The sequence below is a fragment of the Heterodontus francisci genome, chromosome 15 (genome assembly GCF_036365525.1).
Source record: "Heterodontus francisci isolate sHetFra1 chromosome 15, sHetFra1.hap1, whole genome shotgun sequence".
NCBI classification, from domain to species: Eukaryota; Metazoa; Chordata; class Chondrichthyes; order Heterodontiformes; family Heterodontidae; genus Heterodontus; species Heterodontus francisci.
Genome location: NC_090385.1, coordinates 41035812 through 41054434, shown reverse-complemented (window position 1 = coordinate 41054434; position 18623 = coordinate 41035812). Strand labels below are relative to the sequence as shown.

Below are 18623 nucleotides of genomic sequence, written 5' to 3'. Positions count from 1 at the left end.
AATGTATTCTTTGTCTGGCATGGTGTGGCCAAAATTAAATACAGTGGTGTTAATGTGGCCTGCTCAAGGCACCACTGGCACTGCACAGACATTCCATGCACCTCACTGAATGAAATGAAGTGAGTCTATTGGCATAATTTTGTGGCATAGTGGCATGCCTCACAGGACATGCCAGTTGTACTAGGGTCACATTGTCACGCACCCCAATAACCAGTAAAGGGCTTCTGGCTCTCCCTTGTACGCTGCGCATTTCATAACATGGGAATTCCACCCTGAGTGGTGTGAGTCAAGCAGCATGGGGTGGTCAGGGTGAGCAGGGGTTGGGGGTGTAAAAGGTTGTAATGCTGAATATTTTTAAAATTTCAGTAGGGGCTATCCTTTCAGTGGGCACTGTGTGGCTGGAAAGGGGCTCAGGTGTTCTAGCTATATTATGTGCGAATATTTTATTTGCATGGGACTCATGGGTCTAGTGAGCCTAAAGTACACTTTATATGCAAGTTCCCACCCCCATTGCATTTGCCACTGATTATCATGGGCAACTTGTAGGCCTAAGGACTCTGTGCCCAATTTTCTAGGGAGTGACCATCTGCCATTGTGTTATATGCCTCAGCACCCTAAATCTAGTGACATCAATATTGTGTAATGCCTTGGCATAACTTTCTGTGTTAAATGTTTTGTCATATTGTCTGGATATTGAAAGTGACAAACCCACCATTCCTCCCAAATTTTTTCTGAATTTCCCTATGCTGATTTCAGTTCCATTCATTGGATACTTGAGTCCCATTTTTGCTGGTTATTGTCTATTACAAAGAATTTGACATTTACTGTCGTCTATTGCATTCAGATTCTAATTGAACCTCTGCTTTTTTTCTTTAGGGCACTCACATGAATTGCCAAGGTAGGTGCATATTCACCTTCATTGCTCGAGTTACCTTTCAGGCACACTGGTTTAAGGTGACTGAATAAATTAAATTCTATTTCATTACTTGGGATTCTGGGGCTTTTACTTGAACTTTGACAATTGCAGTCCCTGATTATATTTGTTTTTCTGTGGGAACTTCATAATGGTGATCTTCATATGTTTTAATTGTTCATTTCTTTCAGCATTTAAATTTAGTAACAAAAAGTGCTGTCAGGGGATTCCTCCTTAAAAAATTTATCTCCTTGACCAAGTTTTTAGTCGTCCCTCCTAATCTTTTTCTTTGTCCTGGTATACATTTCTTTGTGATGTTGCCTATGTGAGCCATTTTACTATGTTAAAGTTACTATATAAATGTAAGTTTTTGTTGTTGGACACAAGTATGTGGTGCAACCATTCTTATATTCCTACTGTTACTTTGAATTTGTGCTCTTATGTGTTGGTGTGCACCCTAATAGCTAGCCTTGTACTTCTAAGTGCTCTCTGAGATACAGGATTGTGTGTGGTAACTGGCTGATCCAGGAATCTCATGGGACTGAAAAAAAATTGCCCTCAAGTTAGCTAAATCCTCAGAGTGGCTTTGCTCCTGGTTACCTGTCCTGTGTTGCTTCAAGGGCATTCTTCCTAGTCTCTTTTGGTACACGTGCAAGTATCTGAGAGGGATGGTGGGAAGCATGTATCTGTGACTATACTGAAAAATAGTCACGTCATGAGAGTGCATACCTGCTAACTGTCTGAAGGGCAGAAAAGAGCAAATACTTATTATAGATGACTTCTGTTAGAGTGGGGGCATGTACTGAGTGAGGGCATGTACTGAGTGAGGTGACTCAGGTATCAGGAGTGTGATGGAATACTCTCCACTAGCCTGGATGGGTGCAGCACCAACAACACTCAAGAAGCTCGACACCATCCAGGACAAAGCAGCCCGCTTGATTGGCATCCCATTCACAAACATTCACTCCCTTCACCACCGACACAGTGTGTACCATCTACAAGGTACACTGCAGCAACACACCAAGGCTCCTTAGAACCTTCCAAACCTGCTACACGCTGGATCAGGGGCAGACCACGTGCATGGAGGTGACAACACAGCGGGGAGGTAGTCCTGGTTGCCCCAAGAAATTAGGTGGGCGCATAAAAGGGAAAACAGCTCGGAGGGTGATTCAGCTATTGGCACATGGGTGCCTTCTGGTCTGCGCAGGTTGTGGGGAAAATGTTCTGAACGTGCTCGGGCAGTGCAAGGGGTCTTCACCCTGTTGGTATCACGGGGGTTTAAAAGCAGTTGGTCAGGCTTCAGAGACAATTGGGAGGCCACCTGAGTGCAACGAAGACAGCAGCTGGCAATGGGAGCACGATTCTCAGATTTTGGGTACGTTGACGATGAGGAGCAACATCCTCTGAAGGAAGGGCAATGCCCGGGGATGAGAAGAGATATGAGGGGTAGGAAAGCAACGGAGGCAATATCCTCAGCATAGGCTGTACCACCGACACTCAGATATGTGGACATGTCAGAGAAATAGTGCTGTTTGTACCACCTTCACACTTGACCTCGTACCTCGCAGTACTGGTCACCATGCCCTGCCAATAGCTGTCAAAGTTACTGTGGGCCTTGAACTTCTTTGCCTCAGGTTCCTTTCAAGGATCAGCTGCAGACCTTTGTGGCACCTTGCAAGCGGCTACACACTACTGCATCTCATAGGTTATTGGTTCCCTGTTAGTAAGAGCTGGACAGTGCATTCAATTCTGGCTAAATAGGGCCTTACAGGCACAGAGGGCAGTGGGTTTTGCCTCCATCGCTGGATTCCCCCAGGTGCAGGGTATCATTGATTTGCACCTATGTGGTCAACAAGGCACCAATTGACAGGCCAGTGAGATTCATCAACAGGAAAGGCTTCCACTCCCTCAATGTTCAACTGGTCTGCTACCACAACAAGAGCTTCCTGCATGTCTGCACTCGCTTTCCTAGCAGCTGCCAAGACTCCTCCATCGTCCAGCAGTCCAGGCTGCTGCAGCTCTTCATTCCACTCCCCAAATTACTGAATTCTAGGGGACAAGGGCTATCCTTTGAATAGATGGTCACTCACCTACGAGAACCTGAAACAGAGGCACAGAGGTATTGCAACTAAAGCCACCCACTCACTGGAACCACATTGAGCAGGCCATTCATCCTCTGAAGATGCAGTTCTGTTGCCTGGACCAGTCGGATGGTGCCATACAAGGGGTCTTGTGCATTGTGGTGGTCTGCTGCGCTTTCCATAATATGGCCCTTCATAGAGTTGTGGACCTTGAAGAGGGTATTCCATTAGATTGGCACAGCTCATCGGAGGAAGAGGAGGAGGAGGAAAAGGGTGATGCAGAACACAGAGGTTCCCCAGCTGCAAGGGAGGTGTCCGGGTCCGTCGTGGGACTCCAGGATCTTTCAGGATGCCATTAACGTCAGGGATCATCTGATTCAGGCATATTTCAGCTGAGCCCTTCAAACCCAGGAGGGTTGAAACTCACCTTGAGATAGAACTGAGTCTGGGGAATTAATAGTGGAAAATAAGGAGATGGGAGATGAATTGAGCAGGTATTTTGCATTGGTCTTCACTAGAGAGGATGCAAGTAACATCCCAGAAATAGCTGTAAATTGGGAAATGGAAGGGAGGGAGGAACTCAAGAAAATTACAATTACCAGGGAAGTGGTACTGAGTAAATTGTTGGAGCTCTGGGCTGATAAGTCCTCGGGTCCTGCTGGACTTCATCCTAGGGTCTTAAAAGAAGTGGCTAATGAGATAGTTGATGCGTTGGTTTTAATTTTCCGAAATTCCATATATTCAGGGAAGGTTCCATCAGATTGGAAAATAGCCAATGTAACTCCTTTATTCAAAGAAAGAGGGAGACCGAAAGAATGAAATTACAGGCCAGTTACCTTAACATCTGTCTTAGGAAAAATATTAGAAGCTATTATTAAAGGCGTTATAGCAGGGCACTTAGAAAAATTCAAGGTAATCAGGCAGAGTCAACATGGTTTTGTGAACAGGAAATCATGTTTAACCAATTTATTGGAGTTCTTTGAAGAAGTAACATGTGCTATGGATAAAGAAGAACCGGTGGATGTACTGTACTTAGATTTCCAGATTGCATTTGATAAAGAGCCACATCAAAGGTTGTTGCAGAAAATAAAAGCTCATGGTGTAGTGGGTAACATTTTGGCATGGATAGAAGATTGGCTAGCTAACAGGAAACAGAGAGTAGGCATAAATGGGTCATTTTCTGGTTGGCAAGATATAACGAGTCATACGCCACAGGGATCAGTGCTGGGGCCTCAACCTTTTACAATTTATAGAATGACTTGGATAAAGGGACCAAAGGTATGGTTGCTAAATTTGCTGGTGACACAAAGATAGGTAGGAAAGTAAGTTGTGAAGAGGACATGAGGCTACAAAGGGATATAGATAGGTTAGGTGAGTGGGCAAAGATCTGGCAAATGGAGTATAATGTGGGAAAATGTGAAATTGTCCATTTTGACAGGAACAATAAAAAGCATATTATCTAAATGGTAAGAGATTGCAGTGCTCTGAGATACAGAGATATCTAGGTTTCCTAGTGCATGAATCACAAAAGGTTAGTATGCAGGTACAGGAAGTAATTAGGAAAGCTAATATAATTTATTGCTAGGGGACTTGAATACAAAAGTAGGGAGGTTATGCTTCAGCTATACAGGGCATTGGTGAGACCACATCTGGAGTACTATGTACAGTATTGGTCTCCTTATTTAAGAAAGGATGTAAATGTGTTGGAAGCAGTTCAGAGAAGGTTTACTAGACTAATACATGGAATGGGCGGGTTCTCTTATGAGGAAAGGTTGGACAGGTTAGGCTTCTATCTGCTGAAGTTTAGAAGAGTAAGAGGTGATTTGATTGAAACAAGATTCTGAGGGGTCTTGACAGGGCGAATGTGGAAAGGATGTTTCCTCTTGTGGGAAAATCTAGAACTAGGGGTCACTTTAAAAATGAGATGCCCATTTAAGACAGAGATGAGGAGAGTTTTTTTTTCTGAGAGTCGTCTTTGGAACGCTCTTCCTCAAAAGGTGGTGGAAGCAGAGTCTTTGAATATTTTTAAGGCAGAGGTAGGTAGATTCTTGATCAGCAAGGGCGTGGAACGTTATTGGGGGTAGGCAGGAATGTGGAGTTGAGGTTCTAATCAGATCAGCCATGATCTTGTTGAATGGCGGAGCAGGCTCGAGGGGCCGAGTGGCCTACTCCTGCTCCTAATTCATACGTTTGTATGTTGAGCTGCCACTTCCCTTGAAGATGCAGTATGGAATAGATCCACTCTTACTGCCAATGAAGGATGCACATCCTGTCCCCATTCAAGGAATCCTGCTCCCCTTCACCAATTCTTCCTCTTCTGCTGTACCGCCATTAATAAAATGAAGCTTACACGTCTGGTTTCAAGTGTCAGTATTTTACGTAATGTTAAAAAAGAGCAAAAGTGTACAATTACAGGTGAAACAAACACCAGTGATCTACTCAGTGCTGTGCCCAATGCCGTGGCCTCCGCTCTTGGCCACTTCTATGCGGTGTTCCCCTTGTGGCCTCGGATGAGGTGGAGGCAGCCTGCTCGCTTGTCTCTGCTTGCGGCTGAGATGCATGTGGTGGTTGTCCTTGTCGTGGGGGGGTGGCACCTCCAGAGGCTGATACAGCAGCGTCATTGCAGGGGCAGCCTCCATCACTGGGCTCTGATGCACAGATGGTCCCTCAGTCAGAGGGGCCAAGGAGGCCGAAGATGATGGTGGCACCCTCAACCTCCTTGGTGACTGCCTCAGCCCTTGGCTGGCACTCTGGGTGGCTGGAGGGAAACATCAGTTGGGAGCACAACCGGCATACCCTCCAAACATCTCTGTGCCATCTGCGCCACTGTCTGGTCAAGGCTATATAGTGTGGCGTGCATTCTGTGAACGTCCGTGCGCAGTTCTTGCATCTACTCAGTGCTGCCACATATGGCTCTCAGTGAGGTTGGCAAGCCTCTCAGTGGAGGAGCTCATGCACTTAAAGCTTTGAGCCTTGGTGGCGCACATGAGTTGAATGGACTCTTCCATTTTCAGCCAGTGACCCCCACACCCTATTCAGGGAACTCTGACATGTGGGAGCACATCTGTTGCTGCTGGTCTCAGTAGAGTCTCCTTTCTTATGACTCCCAAGGCCCTGCATCAATGCCCAGCTGAGCAGGCTGTGTTTGTCTCTCTCATCTCCTGCTCTTGATCACCTCTTGATGTGCTCATATAATCACTTGTGACATAGGAGGAGGCTATTTGGTCCATCAAGTCCATGCATGCTCTTTCTGGAGCAAACCAGTCAGTCCTACTCCCCCACTCAATCCCTGTAGCCTTGCAGGTTTATTTCCTTCAAGTGCCCGTCCAGCTTCCTTTTGAAATCACTGTCTCTGTTTCCACCCCCCTCATGGGCAGCTAGTTGCAGGTTATTATCACTCGCTGTGTTCAAAAAAACTTCTTCCTCACATTCCCCCTGCATCTCTTGCCCAAAACCTTCCATCTGTGTCCCCTAGTCCTTTTACCATCCGTTGATAAGAACTGGTTTTCCTTGTCTAACTTAAGTAAGCCTGTCATAATCTTGTACACCTCTATCAAATCTCTCCTGAATCTCCTTTGCTCCAGGGAAAACAGCCCCAGCTTTTCCAGCCTAACTTTGTAATAAACATTCCCCATCCTAAAATCATTCTGGTAAATCTCCTCTGCACCATCTCAAGGACCCTCATATCCTTCCTAAAGTGTGGTGACCAGAACTGGATGCAGTACTCCAGTTGCAGCCGAACCAGAGCTTTATAACAGTTCAGCATAACTTCCCTACTTTATTTATGAAGCCCAAGATCGCATATGTTTTGCTAACCACTCTCTCAATATGTCCTGCCACCTTCAAAGATCGATGCACATTCACCCCCAGGTCCCTCTGTTCCTGCACACTCTTTAGAACTGCACCATTAAGTCTATATTGCCTCACCCTATCCCTTCTGCCAAAATGCATCATCTCTCACTTGTCTGAATTAAATTCTGTCTGCCCATTCTGCTAGCCGAGCTATGACCGTGTTGCAGATAGTCCGTATCATCCTCACTGTTTCCCAGTCCTTCATGTTTGGTATCATTGACAAATTTTGAAATTCTACTCTGCATTCCAAGATCCAAGTCATTTATATATAGCAAAAAAAGCAGTGTTCTGAGCACTGATGCTTGGAGAACACCACTGCCTACCATCCTCCAGTCTGAAAAACAACCATTCTGTCCTTAAGCCAATTTTTTATCCACTTGACACTAACCCTGCTATTCCATCAGCCTTAATTTTGTTAACCAGCCTTTTTTGTGGTACTTTATCAAATGCTTTCTTCAAAACTATATAGACAACATCCACTGCATTCCCTTCATCAACCTTCTCTGATGTTCATCAAAAATTTCAATTAGATTAGTCACAGAATCAAGAGTGACCTGCCTTTTTACAAATCCATGCTGGCTCTCCTTAATTAACTCTAACTTCTCCAAGTGCCTCTTGATTTTTTTTCTCCCCTGATTATTGTTTCTAAAACTTTACCCACCACTGATGTTAAATTAACTGGCCTGTAGTTGCTAGGACTGTACTTACACCCTTTCTTGAATAAGGGTATCGCATTTGCCACTGTCCAATCCTTTGGCACCTCCCCCATATCTAGGGAAGATGGGAAGATTATGGCAAGCCCTTCTGCTATCTCCATCCCCACTTCCTTTAGCAACCTGGGATGCAAGCCATCCAGACCAAGTGACTTATCTACCCTAAGCATAGCCACCCTTTCCAGTACCACCTCCCTCTCGATTTCTACCCTATCCATTGCCTCTACTCTCTCTGCTTTTACTGATATTTTGTCAGATTCCTCTTCTTTATTAAACATGGAAACAAAATACTCATTACGTATTCTAGTCTTGCCCTGTGCCACTAAGCATATATGTACCCTCTTTGTCATTAATAGGCTCCATTCCACCACTTACTACCCGCTTACTATTTACGAGCCAGTGGAAGATGGTTGGTTCCCTTTTATGTTGACTGCCATTCTATTCTCATCAGCCAGTGCCACCCCATCTATTGGTGTGTAAGCACCTATCTAGGTGACTGTATCTGAGCTGGTGGAGTGTGCACTTGTACGGTGTGATGGTGCTTTCTCTGAGGTCTCTGGCAGCTCTTGCCCCAGTGCAAACACAGTAATCTGTCCTTCCGCCTCGATGTTTGAAGCTGTTGGAGACACAAGAAGAGATCATGAGAACTAGCCTTGAGGAGCAGAAGAGCTCTGCAGTGCTGGGACTTTGGCATGCTGTCAGATGGGCCGGAATGCAATGCACCCTCTTAATTTACACATTCCAGTTTCTGTTCACCCTCGACTAGGGATGCCCATTTCACCTTCCCCAAATTGCTCGTGGTCAGCTACCGTGGTGATCTCCATGGCTCCCTCTTCCATCATGCTGACAGTGTGCGGGATGGGGACCTCTCCTACGGTCTGGGCCCTTTCATGGGCATTGTGAGCCCATTTTTCCTGCAAGGACAAAAGAGTGAGAGAGAGATAAGACACTGTTGGCCTCTGTGGCTAATGCCAATGGCTCATTGACATAAGAGCTGCATGTTTCAGTGTTGGCAGGTCATTAGCAGCACTATAGCTGTGAGCCTTGCTGAGGGGTCAGTAAGTACGCTGGGCACACATTCCTCCCATGTTCAAAAGCAGCATGCATCCTCTGGTTCCTCAGTCGGAGTGTCTGCTGGAGGTTGAATACCCAGAAACATCAGGGTCTGGCATTGTACTCACCTTACCAGAGCAAATAATGTCATTGAAACTTTTCCGGCACTGGACCTAGTTGCTTCTGACCACACTTCGTCTGCTTACAGTCTCTGCTACCTCTATTCAGGTCTCCTTGGTTTTGGTGGCCACCCTCTGGAAAGAGTACCTCCCTCCTCTCCCTCACTACCTCCAGGTCTGCATCTGCAAAGCGAGGGGCAGTCCTACCCCAGGTTGAAGCCCTTTGCTTTTCCTGGTCCATGAGTCGCACAGCAATTGAGTCACAAAAACGGCACCCACAGTAATGGTTTCCATGGTGTCCATCCTGCCTCCATTCCTGTCCCCGCGGCGGCTATTTGGCCATCCAAACCGACCCTGCAGTCAATTAGCAGACTGCTTGGGAAAATTGGAGCCTGTGACTGCTTCCCCCTGGGAGTGGGATCAGGACCAGGAAACAGTCCCAACATCCATTTATCGAAGCCAGAAGGAAAATCAGACCTCTATTGTCAGAGGTCTGAGTTATGAGCAAAATCTAGATGGCCTTGGGCTTTTCAGCCTCAGAAAAAGTCTGAGAGGTGACCTTGTATAGTCCAGAACCAGGGGTCTTAGTCTAAGGATACGGGGTAAACCTTTCAGGACTGAGATGAGGAGAAATTTCTTCACCCCGCGAGTGGTGAGCCTGTGGAATTCGCTACCACAGAAAGCAGTTGAGGCCAAAACATTGTATGTTTTCAAGAAGGAGTTAGATATAACTCTTGGGTCTAAAGGGATCAAAGGGTATGGGGAGAAAGCGGGAACAGGTTACTGAGTTGGATGATCAGCCATGATCAAAATGAATGGTGGAGCAGGCTCGAAGGGCCGAATTGCCTACTCCTGCTCCTATTTTCTATGTTTCTATACAAGATTGTTAAGGGTATAGCAAAAGTGAACCCGAAATATTACTTCAAATTAAGCTATAGGATCAGTCAAGGGGAGCAACGCTTCAATCTAGCAAAGGGTAATTGTAGGACTCATCAGGAAATTCATCTTTGCACAAAGAGTAATCAACATGTGGAATGGATAGAACATAGAACAGTACGGCACAATACAGGCCCTTCGGCCCACGATGTTGTGCCAACCCTTTAACCGACTCTAAGATCAAACTACCTACATACCCTTCATTCTAATATCATCCATGTACCTATCCAAGAGTCGCTTAAATGTCCCTAATGTATCTGCTTCTACTTCCACCGCTGGCAGTGCATTCCACGCACCCACCACTCTGTGTGTAAAGAACCTACCTCTGACATCTCCCCTAAACCTTCCTCCAATCACCTTAAAATTATGCCCCCTGGTAATAGCCCTTTCCGCCCTGGGAAAAAGTCTCTGGCTATCCACTCTATCCATGCCTCTCATCACCTTGTACACCTCGATCAAGTCACCTCTCATCCTTCTTCGCTCCAATGAGAAAAGCCCTAGCTCCCTCAACCTTTCTTCATAAGACATGCCCTCCAGTCCAAGCAGCATCCAGGTAAATCTCCTCTGCACCCTCTCTAATGCTTCCACATCCTTCCTATAACGAGGCGACCAGAACTGAACACAATATTCCAAGTGTGGTCTAACCAGGGCTTTATAGAGCTACAGCATAACCTCGCGGCTCTTAAACTCAATCCCCCTGTTAATGAAAGCCAACACACCATACGCCTTCTTAACAACCCTATCAACTTGGGTGGCAACTTTGAGCGATCTATGGACATGGACCCCAAGATCCCTCTGGTCCTCCACACTACCAAGAATCCTGTCTTTAAGCCTGTATTCTGCATTCAAATTCGACCTTCCAAAATGAATCACTTCACACTTTTCCAGGTTGAACTCCATCTGCCATTTCTCAGCCCAGCTCTGCATCCTGTCAATGTCCCGTTGCAACCTACAACAGCCTTCCACACTATCCACAACTCCAGTAACCTTCGTGTCATCGGCAAACTTGCTAACCCAGCCTTCCACTTCCTCATCCAAGTCATTTATAAAAATCACAGAGCAGAGGTCCCAGAACAGATCCTTGTGGAACACCACTGGTCACCGAGCTCCATGCTGAATACTTTCCATCTACTACCACCCTCTGACTTCTATGGGCCAGCCAATTTTGTATCCAGACAGCCAACTTTCCCTGTATCCCATGCCTCCTTACTTTCTGAATGAGCCTACTATGGGGAACCTTATCAAACGCCTTGCTAAAATCCATATACACCACATCCACTGCTCTTCCTTCATCAATGTGTTTTGTCACATCTTCAAAGAATTCAATAAGGCTTGTGAGGCATGACCTGCCCCTTACAAAGCCATGCTGACTGTCTCTAATCAAACCATGCTTTTCCAAATAATCATAAATCCTGTCTCTCAGAATCCTCTCCAATAATTTGCCCACTACCGACGTAAGACTGACTGGTCTATAATTCCCAGGGTTATCCCTATTCCCTTTCTTGAACAGGGAACAACATTTGCCACCCTCCAATCATCCGGTACTACTCCAGTGGACAGTGAAGACGCAAAGATCATCGCCAAAGGCGCAGCAATCTCTTCCCTCGCTTCCCGTAATAACCTTGGGTATATCCCGTCTGGCCCCGGGGACTTATCTGTCCTCATATCATTCAAAATTTCCAGCACATCCTCCCTCTTAACCTCAGCCTGTTCGAGCATATCAGCCTGTTTCACGCTGTCCTCACAAACGACCAGGTCCCCCTCACTAGTGAATACTGAAGCAAAGTATTCATTTAGGACCTTCCCTACCTCCTCCGACTCCAGGCACAAGTTCCCTCCACTATCCCTGATCGGCCCTACCCTCACTCTGGCCATCCTCTTGTTCCTCACATAAGTGTAGAACGCCTTGGGATTTTCCTTAATCCTACCCACCAAGACTTTTTCATGTCCCCTTCTAGCTCTCCTAAGTCCATTCTTCAGTTCCTTCCTGGCTACCTTGTAACCCTCTAGAGCCCTGTCTGATCCTTGCTTCCTCAGCCTTAAGTAAGCTTCCTTCTTCCTCTTGACTAGCTGTTCCACATCTCTTGTCATCCAAGGTTCCTTCACCCTACCATCCCTTCTGTGCCTCATCGGGACAAACCTATCCAGCAGTCGCAGCAAGTGCTCCCTAAACAACCTCCACATTTCTGTCGTGCATTTCCCTGAGAACATCTGTTCCAAATTTATGCTCCCCAGTTCCTGCCTAATAGCATTGTAATTCCCCCTCCCCCAATTAAATATTTTCCCATCCCGTCTGCTCCTGTCCCTCTCCATGACTATAGTAAAGGTCAGGGAGTTGTGATCACTATCACCGAAATGCTCTCCCACCGATAGATCTGCTACCTGGCCTGGTTCGTTGCCAAGCACCAAGTCCAACATAGTCTCCCCTCTAGTCGGCCTATCTACATATTGAGTCAGGAACCCTTCCTGGACACACCTGACAAAAACTGCTCCATCCAAACTATTTGCACTAAGGAGGTTCCAATCAATATTAGGGAAGTTGAAGTCACCCATGACAACAACCCTGTTACTTCTGCACCTTTCCAAAATCTGCCTCCCAATCTGTTCCTCCATGTCTCTGTTGCTATTGGGGGGTCTATAGAAAACTCCCAACAAAGTGACTGCTCCTTTCCTGTTTCTGACTTCCACCCATAATGACTCAGTAGACAAACCCTCCTCGACGACCTCCCTTTCTGCAGCTGTGATACTATCCCTGATTAGCAATGCCACTCCGCCACCTCTTTTACCTCCCTCCCTATTCCTTTTGAAACATCTAAACCCCGGAACATCCAACATCCATTCCTGCCCCTGTGATATCCACGTCTCCATAATGGCCACAACATTGTAGCTCCAAGTACTGATCCATGCCCTAAGTTCATCACCCTTATTCCTGACACTTGCGTTAAAATAGACACACTTCAACCCATCATACTGGCTGCAACTTTGTCCTGTCAACTGTCTAACCTTCCTCACAGACTCTCTGCACTCGGTATCTGTCTGTTCAACAGCTACCCCAACCACTGAGCCGTAGCTCCGGTTCCCATCCCCCTGCCAAACTAGTTTAAACCCTCCTGAAGAGCTCTAGCAAACCTCCCGCCCAGGATATTGGTGCCCCTCCAGTTCAGATGCAACCCGTCCTTCTTGTACAGGTCCCACCTTCCCCCGAAGGTATTCCAATGATCTACATATCTGAATCCCTCCCTCCTGCACCAGTTCTGTCGCCACGTGTTCAGCTGCACTCGCTCCCTGTTTCTAGCCTCACTAGCACGTGGCACCGGTATCAATCCTGAGATTACTACTCTGCTCGTCCTGCCTTTCAGCTTCCAACCTAACTCCCTATATTCGCTTTTCAGGTCCTCATCCCTTTTCCTAGCTATGTCATTGGTACCGATATGTACCACGACCTCTGGCTGCTCCCCCTCCCCCTTAAGAATCCTGTAGACTCGATCCGAGACATCCCTGACCCTAGCACCCGGGAGGCAACATACCATCTGGGAGTCTCGTTCGCGACCACAGAATCTCCTGTCTGTTCCTCTAACCACTGAATCTCCTTTCACTATCGCTCTCCTATTCTCCCCCCTTCCCTTCTGAGCCACTGGGCCAGGCTCCGTGCCAGAGACCTGGCCACTGTGGCTTTCCCCTGGTAGGTCGTCCCCCTCAACCGTATCCAAAACGGTATTCTTATTCTTGAGGGGGACAGCCACGGGGGATCCCTGCACTGTGCGCCTATTCCCTTTCCCTCCCCTGACGGTCACCCAGCTACCTTTATCCTGTAACTTGGGTGTCACTACTTCCCTATAACTGCTCTCTATCACCCCCTCAGCATCCTGAATGATCCGAAGTTCATCCAGCTCCAGCTCCAGTTCCCTAACGCAGTCTGCGAGGAGCTGGTGTTGGGTGCACTTCTCACAGGTGAAGTCAACAGGGACACCAGTGGTGACCCTCACCTCCCACATCCTGCAAGAGGAGCATGCAACTGCCCTAGCTTCCATCCCCTCTGCACTAAATTGACAACAGAGATTAATTTTTAAAAAAAGGAAATCCTTACCTTACCAAACCCTCCACACAAGAGGCCTTTATTTTTTTGGATTAGTGAAAGAAAACCCTAGAATTATTTAAGAAGCAATTGGATTCTACAATAAGGTGACTTTAGGATCTCTTTAGATGGATGGATTAATGGCCTTCCTCATCTGTAATTATCTTGTGATCTTATAAGGAAGACAGAAAAGAATTATGCGGGTGTTCTACCCTCTTGAAAACTAGATGCTGATTCATACAAAAATCACAAGGGAGGTTTGTATATGGAAAGCCCTTTGACTCATTTCCTTCTCGTTCTTCCACAATACCAACCCTCTTTTCTATTGTAGCTTCTGGCTATTCTTAAATGAGTCCATTATCCTAGCCTCAACAACCCATTTTCAGCTTTAAAAGCACCAGTGACTGAAATAGGAAGTGGAACTCGTATGGCTAGTTACCAAATATGCAACTACTAGAGAAAAACTAACTGGTGGTTTTAAAACAGAATACAAATTCAGCACCAAGATTCTACTTAGCCACCCTCGTGCTGTTAGGAAGCTTCAAGAATACTTGACTTGTGAGTAGTAGTTGCTCGCTTGTTAAAGCTGCACAAACAGCAGACATGCCGATCACCTTGTTACTGTTGGCAGTCTGTTTTCGTGCTGTCTGTGCTTCTGGCCCAAAATCAGTATATTTTGAATTCCTTGCCTATCTCCTTCCCACTCCTGCAAATACACCAGACAGGTTCCACCACCTTTTTGCATCTTTCAGAGCAAATGGGCCTGATTAACATACAGAGGTGGTCAAGGTAGGAACTCTCATGAGAATAATGGGTCCTGGAGATGGTGCAGAGGATCTGTTAGTTATCAGCAGACTTCAAGCTTTAGGCTTATTTATTTTGGGGAAAAATGCAAGCTTAGAGGGAATATGATTGAATTCTTTGAACTGAGGAATAAATTGGCTATTTGAAATAGAAAGGAATAGCAGGACTAGAGCTTGTACCTGTAAAGTTTGAAGGCAAAGAGTTATGCTAGATGCCAGTGAGAACTATATTTTGCACAAAGTTATCGACCTCTGGTTCAAATAGCTGAGACCATGAGTATGGGGGTGCTACACAAGGAGCTTGACCAAGTCTTGAAAAGATTAGGCCAATTTTCCTCTCCTGCACTCATTTTCTTTATTTCCCTCCACTTCCATCCTGCCACCACCCCACTGCCACTTCCCAACCTGAATGTGTCAGGGGGAGTGCACTCAAAGTAATCTCACTATTTCCAGATTCAGGCCACTCTAGGCAGATATTCCATTTCGGCAGAGCTTCATGCCTGGGAGTAGGGGAGGAAAACCAACCATTGTGACAAGTGAAGGCCTGCACCACCAGTAATGGCTGCCTGTTTTGGGACCTTCTGGTTGCTGTTCAAGAAGAACAGTCCGAAGACTCTCAACCTAGGTCTGGATCTTGTTTCAGCTAAAAACAAGGCAGCTATCTTCTAGCTCACTGCAAAGGTTTACACTCAGATTGGAGCAACTGAGTTGGGCATGTAGAGTAAGGCCCACTACCAGTAAGCAACCCTATGATAAGTGAAGACACAGGACAATGAGGCAGCAGGCATTGTAATATCACTTACGTCTCATTACTCATAGGGGTCATGTCATGTCACTGGACTCGTAATCCAGAGCCCTGGGCTCGTGCTCTGGGACACTGGTTCAAATTCCACCACGGCATATGGTAAAATTTGAATTCTATTAATAAATCTGAAATTAAAAGTTCATGATGACCCATGAAACCATTGTCGATTGTTGTAAAAACCCATCTGGTTCATTCATGTTCCTTAGGGAAGGAAATTTGCCATACTTAACTGGTCTGGCCTACATGTGCAAGCCACTCAGTTCAAGGGCAATTAGGGATGGGCAATAAATGCTGGCCTAGCCAGCAATGCCCACATCCCACAACCGAATAAATCCACAGAAATGTTGAGACAATACAAAGATCTGCCATCACATTTTCTGCCTTTGCTTTATGCCTGGTGAATAAGCACTACCTGGGCACCAAGTACATTGAAATCAGCCCTGACGTTTCCAGTTGTAGGGGCTAAATTGCTAGTTTTGTTTTCTTCGTTCATGGGAAGTGAGCATCACTGGCAAGGCCAGCATTTATTGCCCATCCCAAGTGCCCTTAAGAAGGTGGTGATGAGCCACCTTCTTGAACTTCTACAGTCCGTATTGTGTAGGTATATCCAGAGTGCCGCTGGATGGCGAGTTCCAGGATCTTGATCCAGTGGCAGTGAAGGAATGGCGATATATTTCTAATTCAGGATGGTATGTGACTTGGAGGGGAACTTGTATGTGGTAGTGTTCCCATGCACCTGCTGCTCTTGTTCTTCTAGGTGGTAGAGGTCATAGGTTTGGAAGATGCTGTCGAAGAAGCCTTGTAGGTGGAGCACACTGCAGCCACTGTGCACTGATAGTGGAGGGAATGAATGCTTAAGGTGGTGGATGGGGTGCCAATCAAGCATGCCGCTTTGTCCTGAATGGTGTCGAGCTTCTTGAGTGTTGTTATAGTGCACTCATCCAGGCAAGTGGAGAGTATTCCATCACAATCCTGACTTGTACCTTGTAGATGTGGAAAGGCTTTGGGGAGTCAGGAGGTGAGTTACTTGCCACAGAATATCCAGCCTCTGACTTGCTCTTGTAGCCACAGTATTAATCTGGCTGGTCCAGTTAAGTTTCTGGTCAATAGTGATCCCCTGGATGATGTTGGGGGATTCAGCAATGGTAATGCCGTTGGATGTAAAGGGGCGACAGTTACACTCTTGTTGGAGATGGTCATTGCCTGGCACTCGTGTGGTGTTAATGTTACTTGCCACTTATCAGTCCAAGGCTGAATGTTGTCCAGGTGTGCTGCATGTGGGGACGGACTACTTCATTGCAATTGGAACTCAGTACTGCAATTATCAGCGAACAACAGCGAGAGAAGGTAATTGCTGAAGCAGCTGAAGTTAGTTGGAATAAAAACAGAAAATGCTGGAAGTATTCAGCTGATCTGGCAGCATCTGTGGAGAGCAAAACAGAGTTAATGTTTCAGATCTGTGACCTTACATCAGAACTGTGAAGATGTTTGGACCTAGTTAGCTGTGATTAAATGAGTCGTGGGAAAATATGGTATCCTGAAACTTGCTTGATTGCTTGAGATTTGGAGAGGAATTTTCCAGAACTTTTTTTAAAATTGGCTACAGTTTTTTACTTTGTTTTTGTGTCTCTCGCAGATAAAAGCTTGGGTGGGTGCGGGTAGAAGGATGGTATGCCAAGTTACACCATTGACTGGATGAGGATGGGCTTAATGGACTTCATGGCCCCCTCTTGCCTATCTATTTATATATAATGTATTATAACAGTCTTTTGTTAAGGCTGTAGAGAATGATTCACTTTTTTGTTTAACTTTCAGTGTTGCGTATGAAAGTTTCCCACATCAGGTGCCTATGAACATCGTCTTACGTGAAAATAATGAATATGAAGTGATGACAACAAGAGAGAATGAATATTCAGTAATACCTACAGGATTCGCATGTGTCTCTGAAAACCAGATGCTTCAATGTGAAGAATAACAAAATTTTCTTCCAATGCAGCTTCAGAAGAATAAAAGTTAAACTTACAACACTGTATGTGTTTATTGCAATTACTTATTCAACTCCTAAAATGGCAAAAATAATTGTACCATTTCTAAGTTATAAGACAAACAGATCAGAGTAGCTTCTGAGCCTGTGGCTTTTCACAATGTCTGAAATGTAGCCTGCACTGAAGGATCCCAATGAAGCTCCAAAGTCCTTTTTAGTTTTTCAATTTTATCTACTAGCTTCCTGATGGCTGAGCTAACTCTCACTGGAGTATTGTTGAATGGGCCCTGGTATACTTGTTCATTGGCCATTTCTCATTCATAACTCTGTTGATCAATTTGACAGGCATCATGGAGAGCAGCACAAGCAAACCTCATCCTGTACTCACTTAACACCCAAGTGTGTCACTTTTTAGCAGATCTTATTGGATAGTGATCAGGAGCAGGAACCTTGTCTAATTGGTTCCCCTACCTACCTCAGATATTAAGGCCAATTACTTTCTTTATTTTTCTTACATTAATAGTTAAACTATGATAAGTGCTCAATAATCTTTCTATGATTCTATGTTCCTTTAAGTACTGCATGTTTTTGTTCTAGATTGAGAAGATTTGTTTTACACATTTGTTATTTTAGACAAGCATTCCATTGTATTTTATATATTGCTTTTACAATTAAACTTAATATTTTCTGTTTGTCTGTGATCTCATTTAAATTGATGTATTTTTCAGTTCAGTGTCCTCCCTTTTACTGTAATAATCTATCAATAATTCACATTTGGGCCAATTGTTCTCATTTACTGCAGAAGCATGAAGTTAGTAAATGTTTGTCTTGCCCTTTGCTCCTAAATGTGTAAATAGCAGCTCTTGTAATTTTGGCCCTTGAATGTTTTTGCACATGAGGACTAAGGATGTGCAGAGCCTATCTGACTTCCTCCGTGAAGCTCAAATTTTAGTGCCGTTACTTTACATCCACTGGTATACACTTTCCAGTAGGGGTCAGTCGATAATCAGAACAAGAACAATGTACATTTACATAGCACCTTTTAATATAGAAAAAACATCCCAAGATGTTTCTCTGCATAATTAGGTAAAAATGGATGCCAGGCCAAAGATGGAAATATTAGGAGGGGTGACTAAAAGCTTGGTCACAGAAGTTAGTTTTAAGGAGGATCTTAAAGGAGGCTTAAGGGGTAGAGAGGCAGAGAAGTTTAGGGTGGGAATTCCAGAGCAGAACCAACATGGCTGACAGCATAGCTACCAGTCATGAGGTGAAGGAAGTGGGGAATGCAC

The 18623-nt window shown here is 45.4% G+C and overlaps 1 protein-coding gene across 2 annotated transcripts in view; it reads left to right on the top strand.

Moving 5' to 3' along the window:
• LOC137377607 (CMRF35-like molecule 2) overlaps nt 1–17995 on the top strand; it is a 62864-nt gene extending 44869 nt beyond the window's left edge. For both annotated transcript variants that reach the window (XM_068047429.1, XM_068047428.1), the window contains 2 exons: nt 877–898; nt 17166–17995. In XM_068047429.1, coding sequence (XP_067903530.1) covers nt 877–898; nt 17166–17325 — 182 coding nt within the window. In that variant the 3' untranslated portion in view covers nt 17326–17995. The remainder of the gene's footprint in view (nt 1–876; nt 899–17165) is intronic.
• The last annotated feature ends 628 nt before the right edge of the window (nt 17996–18623 follow it).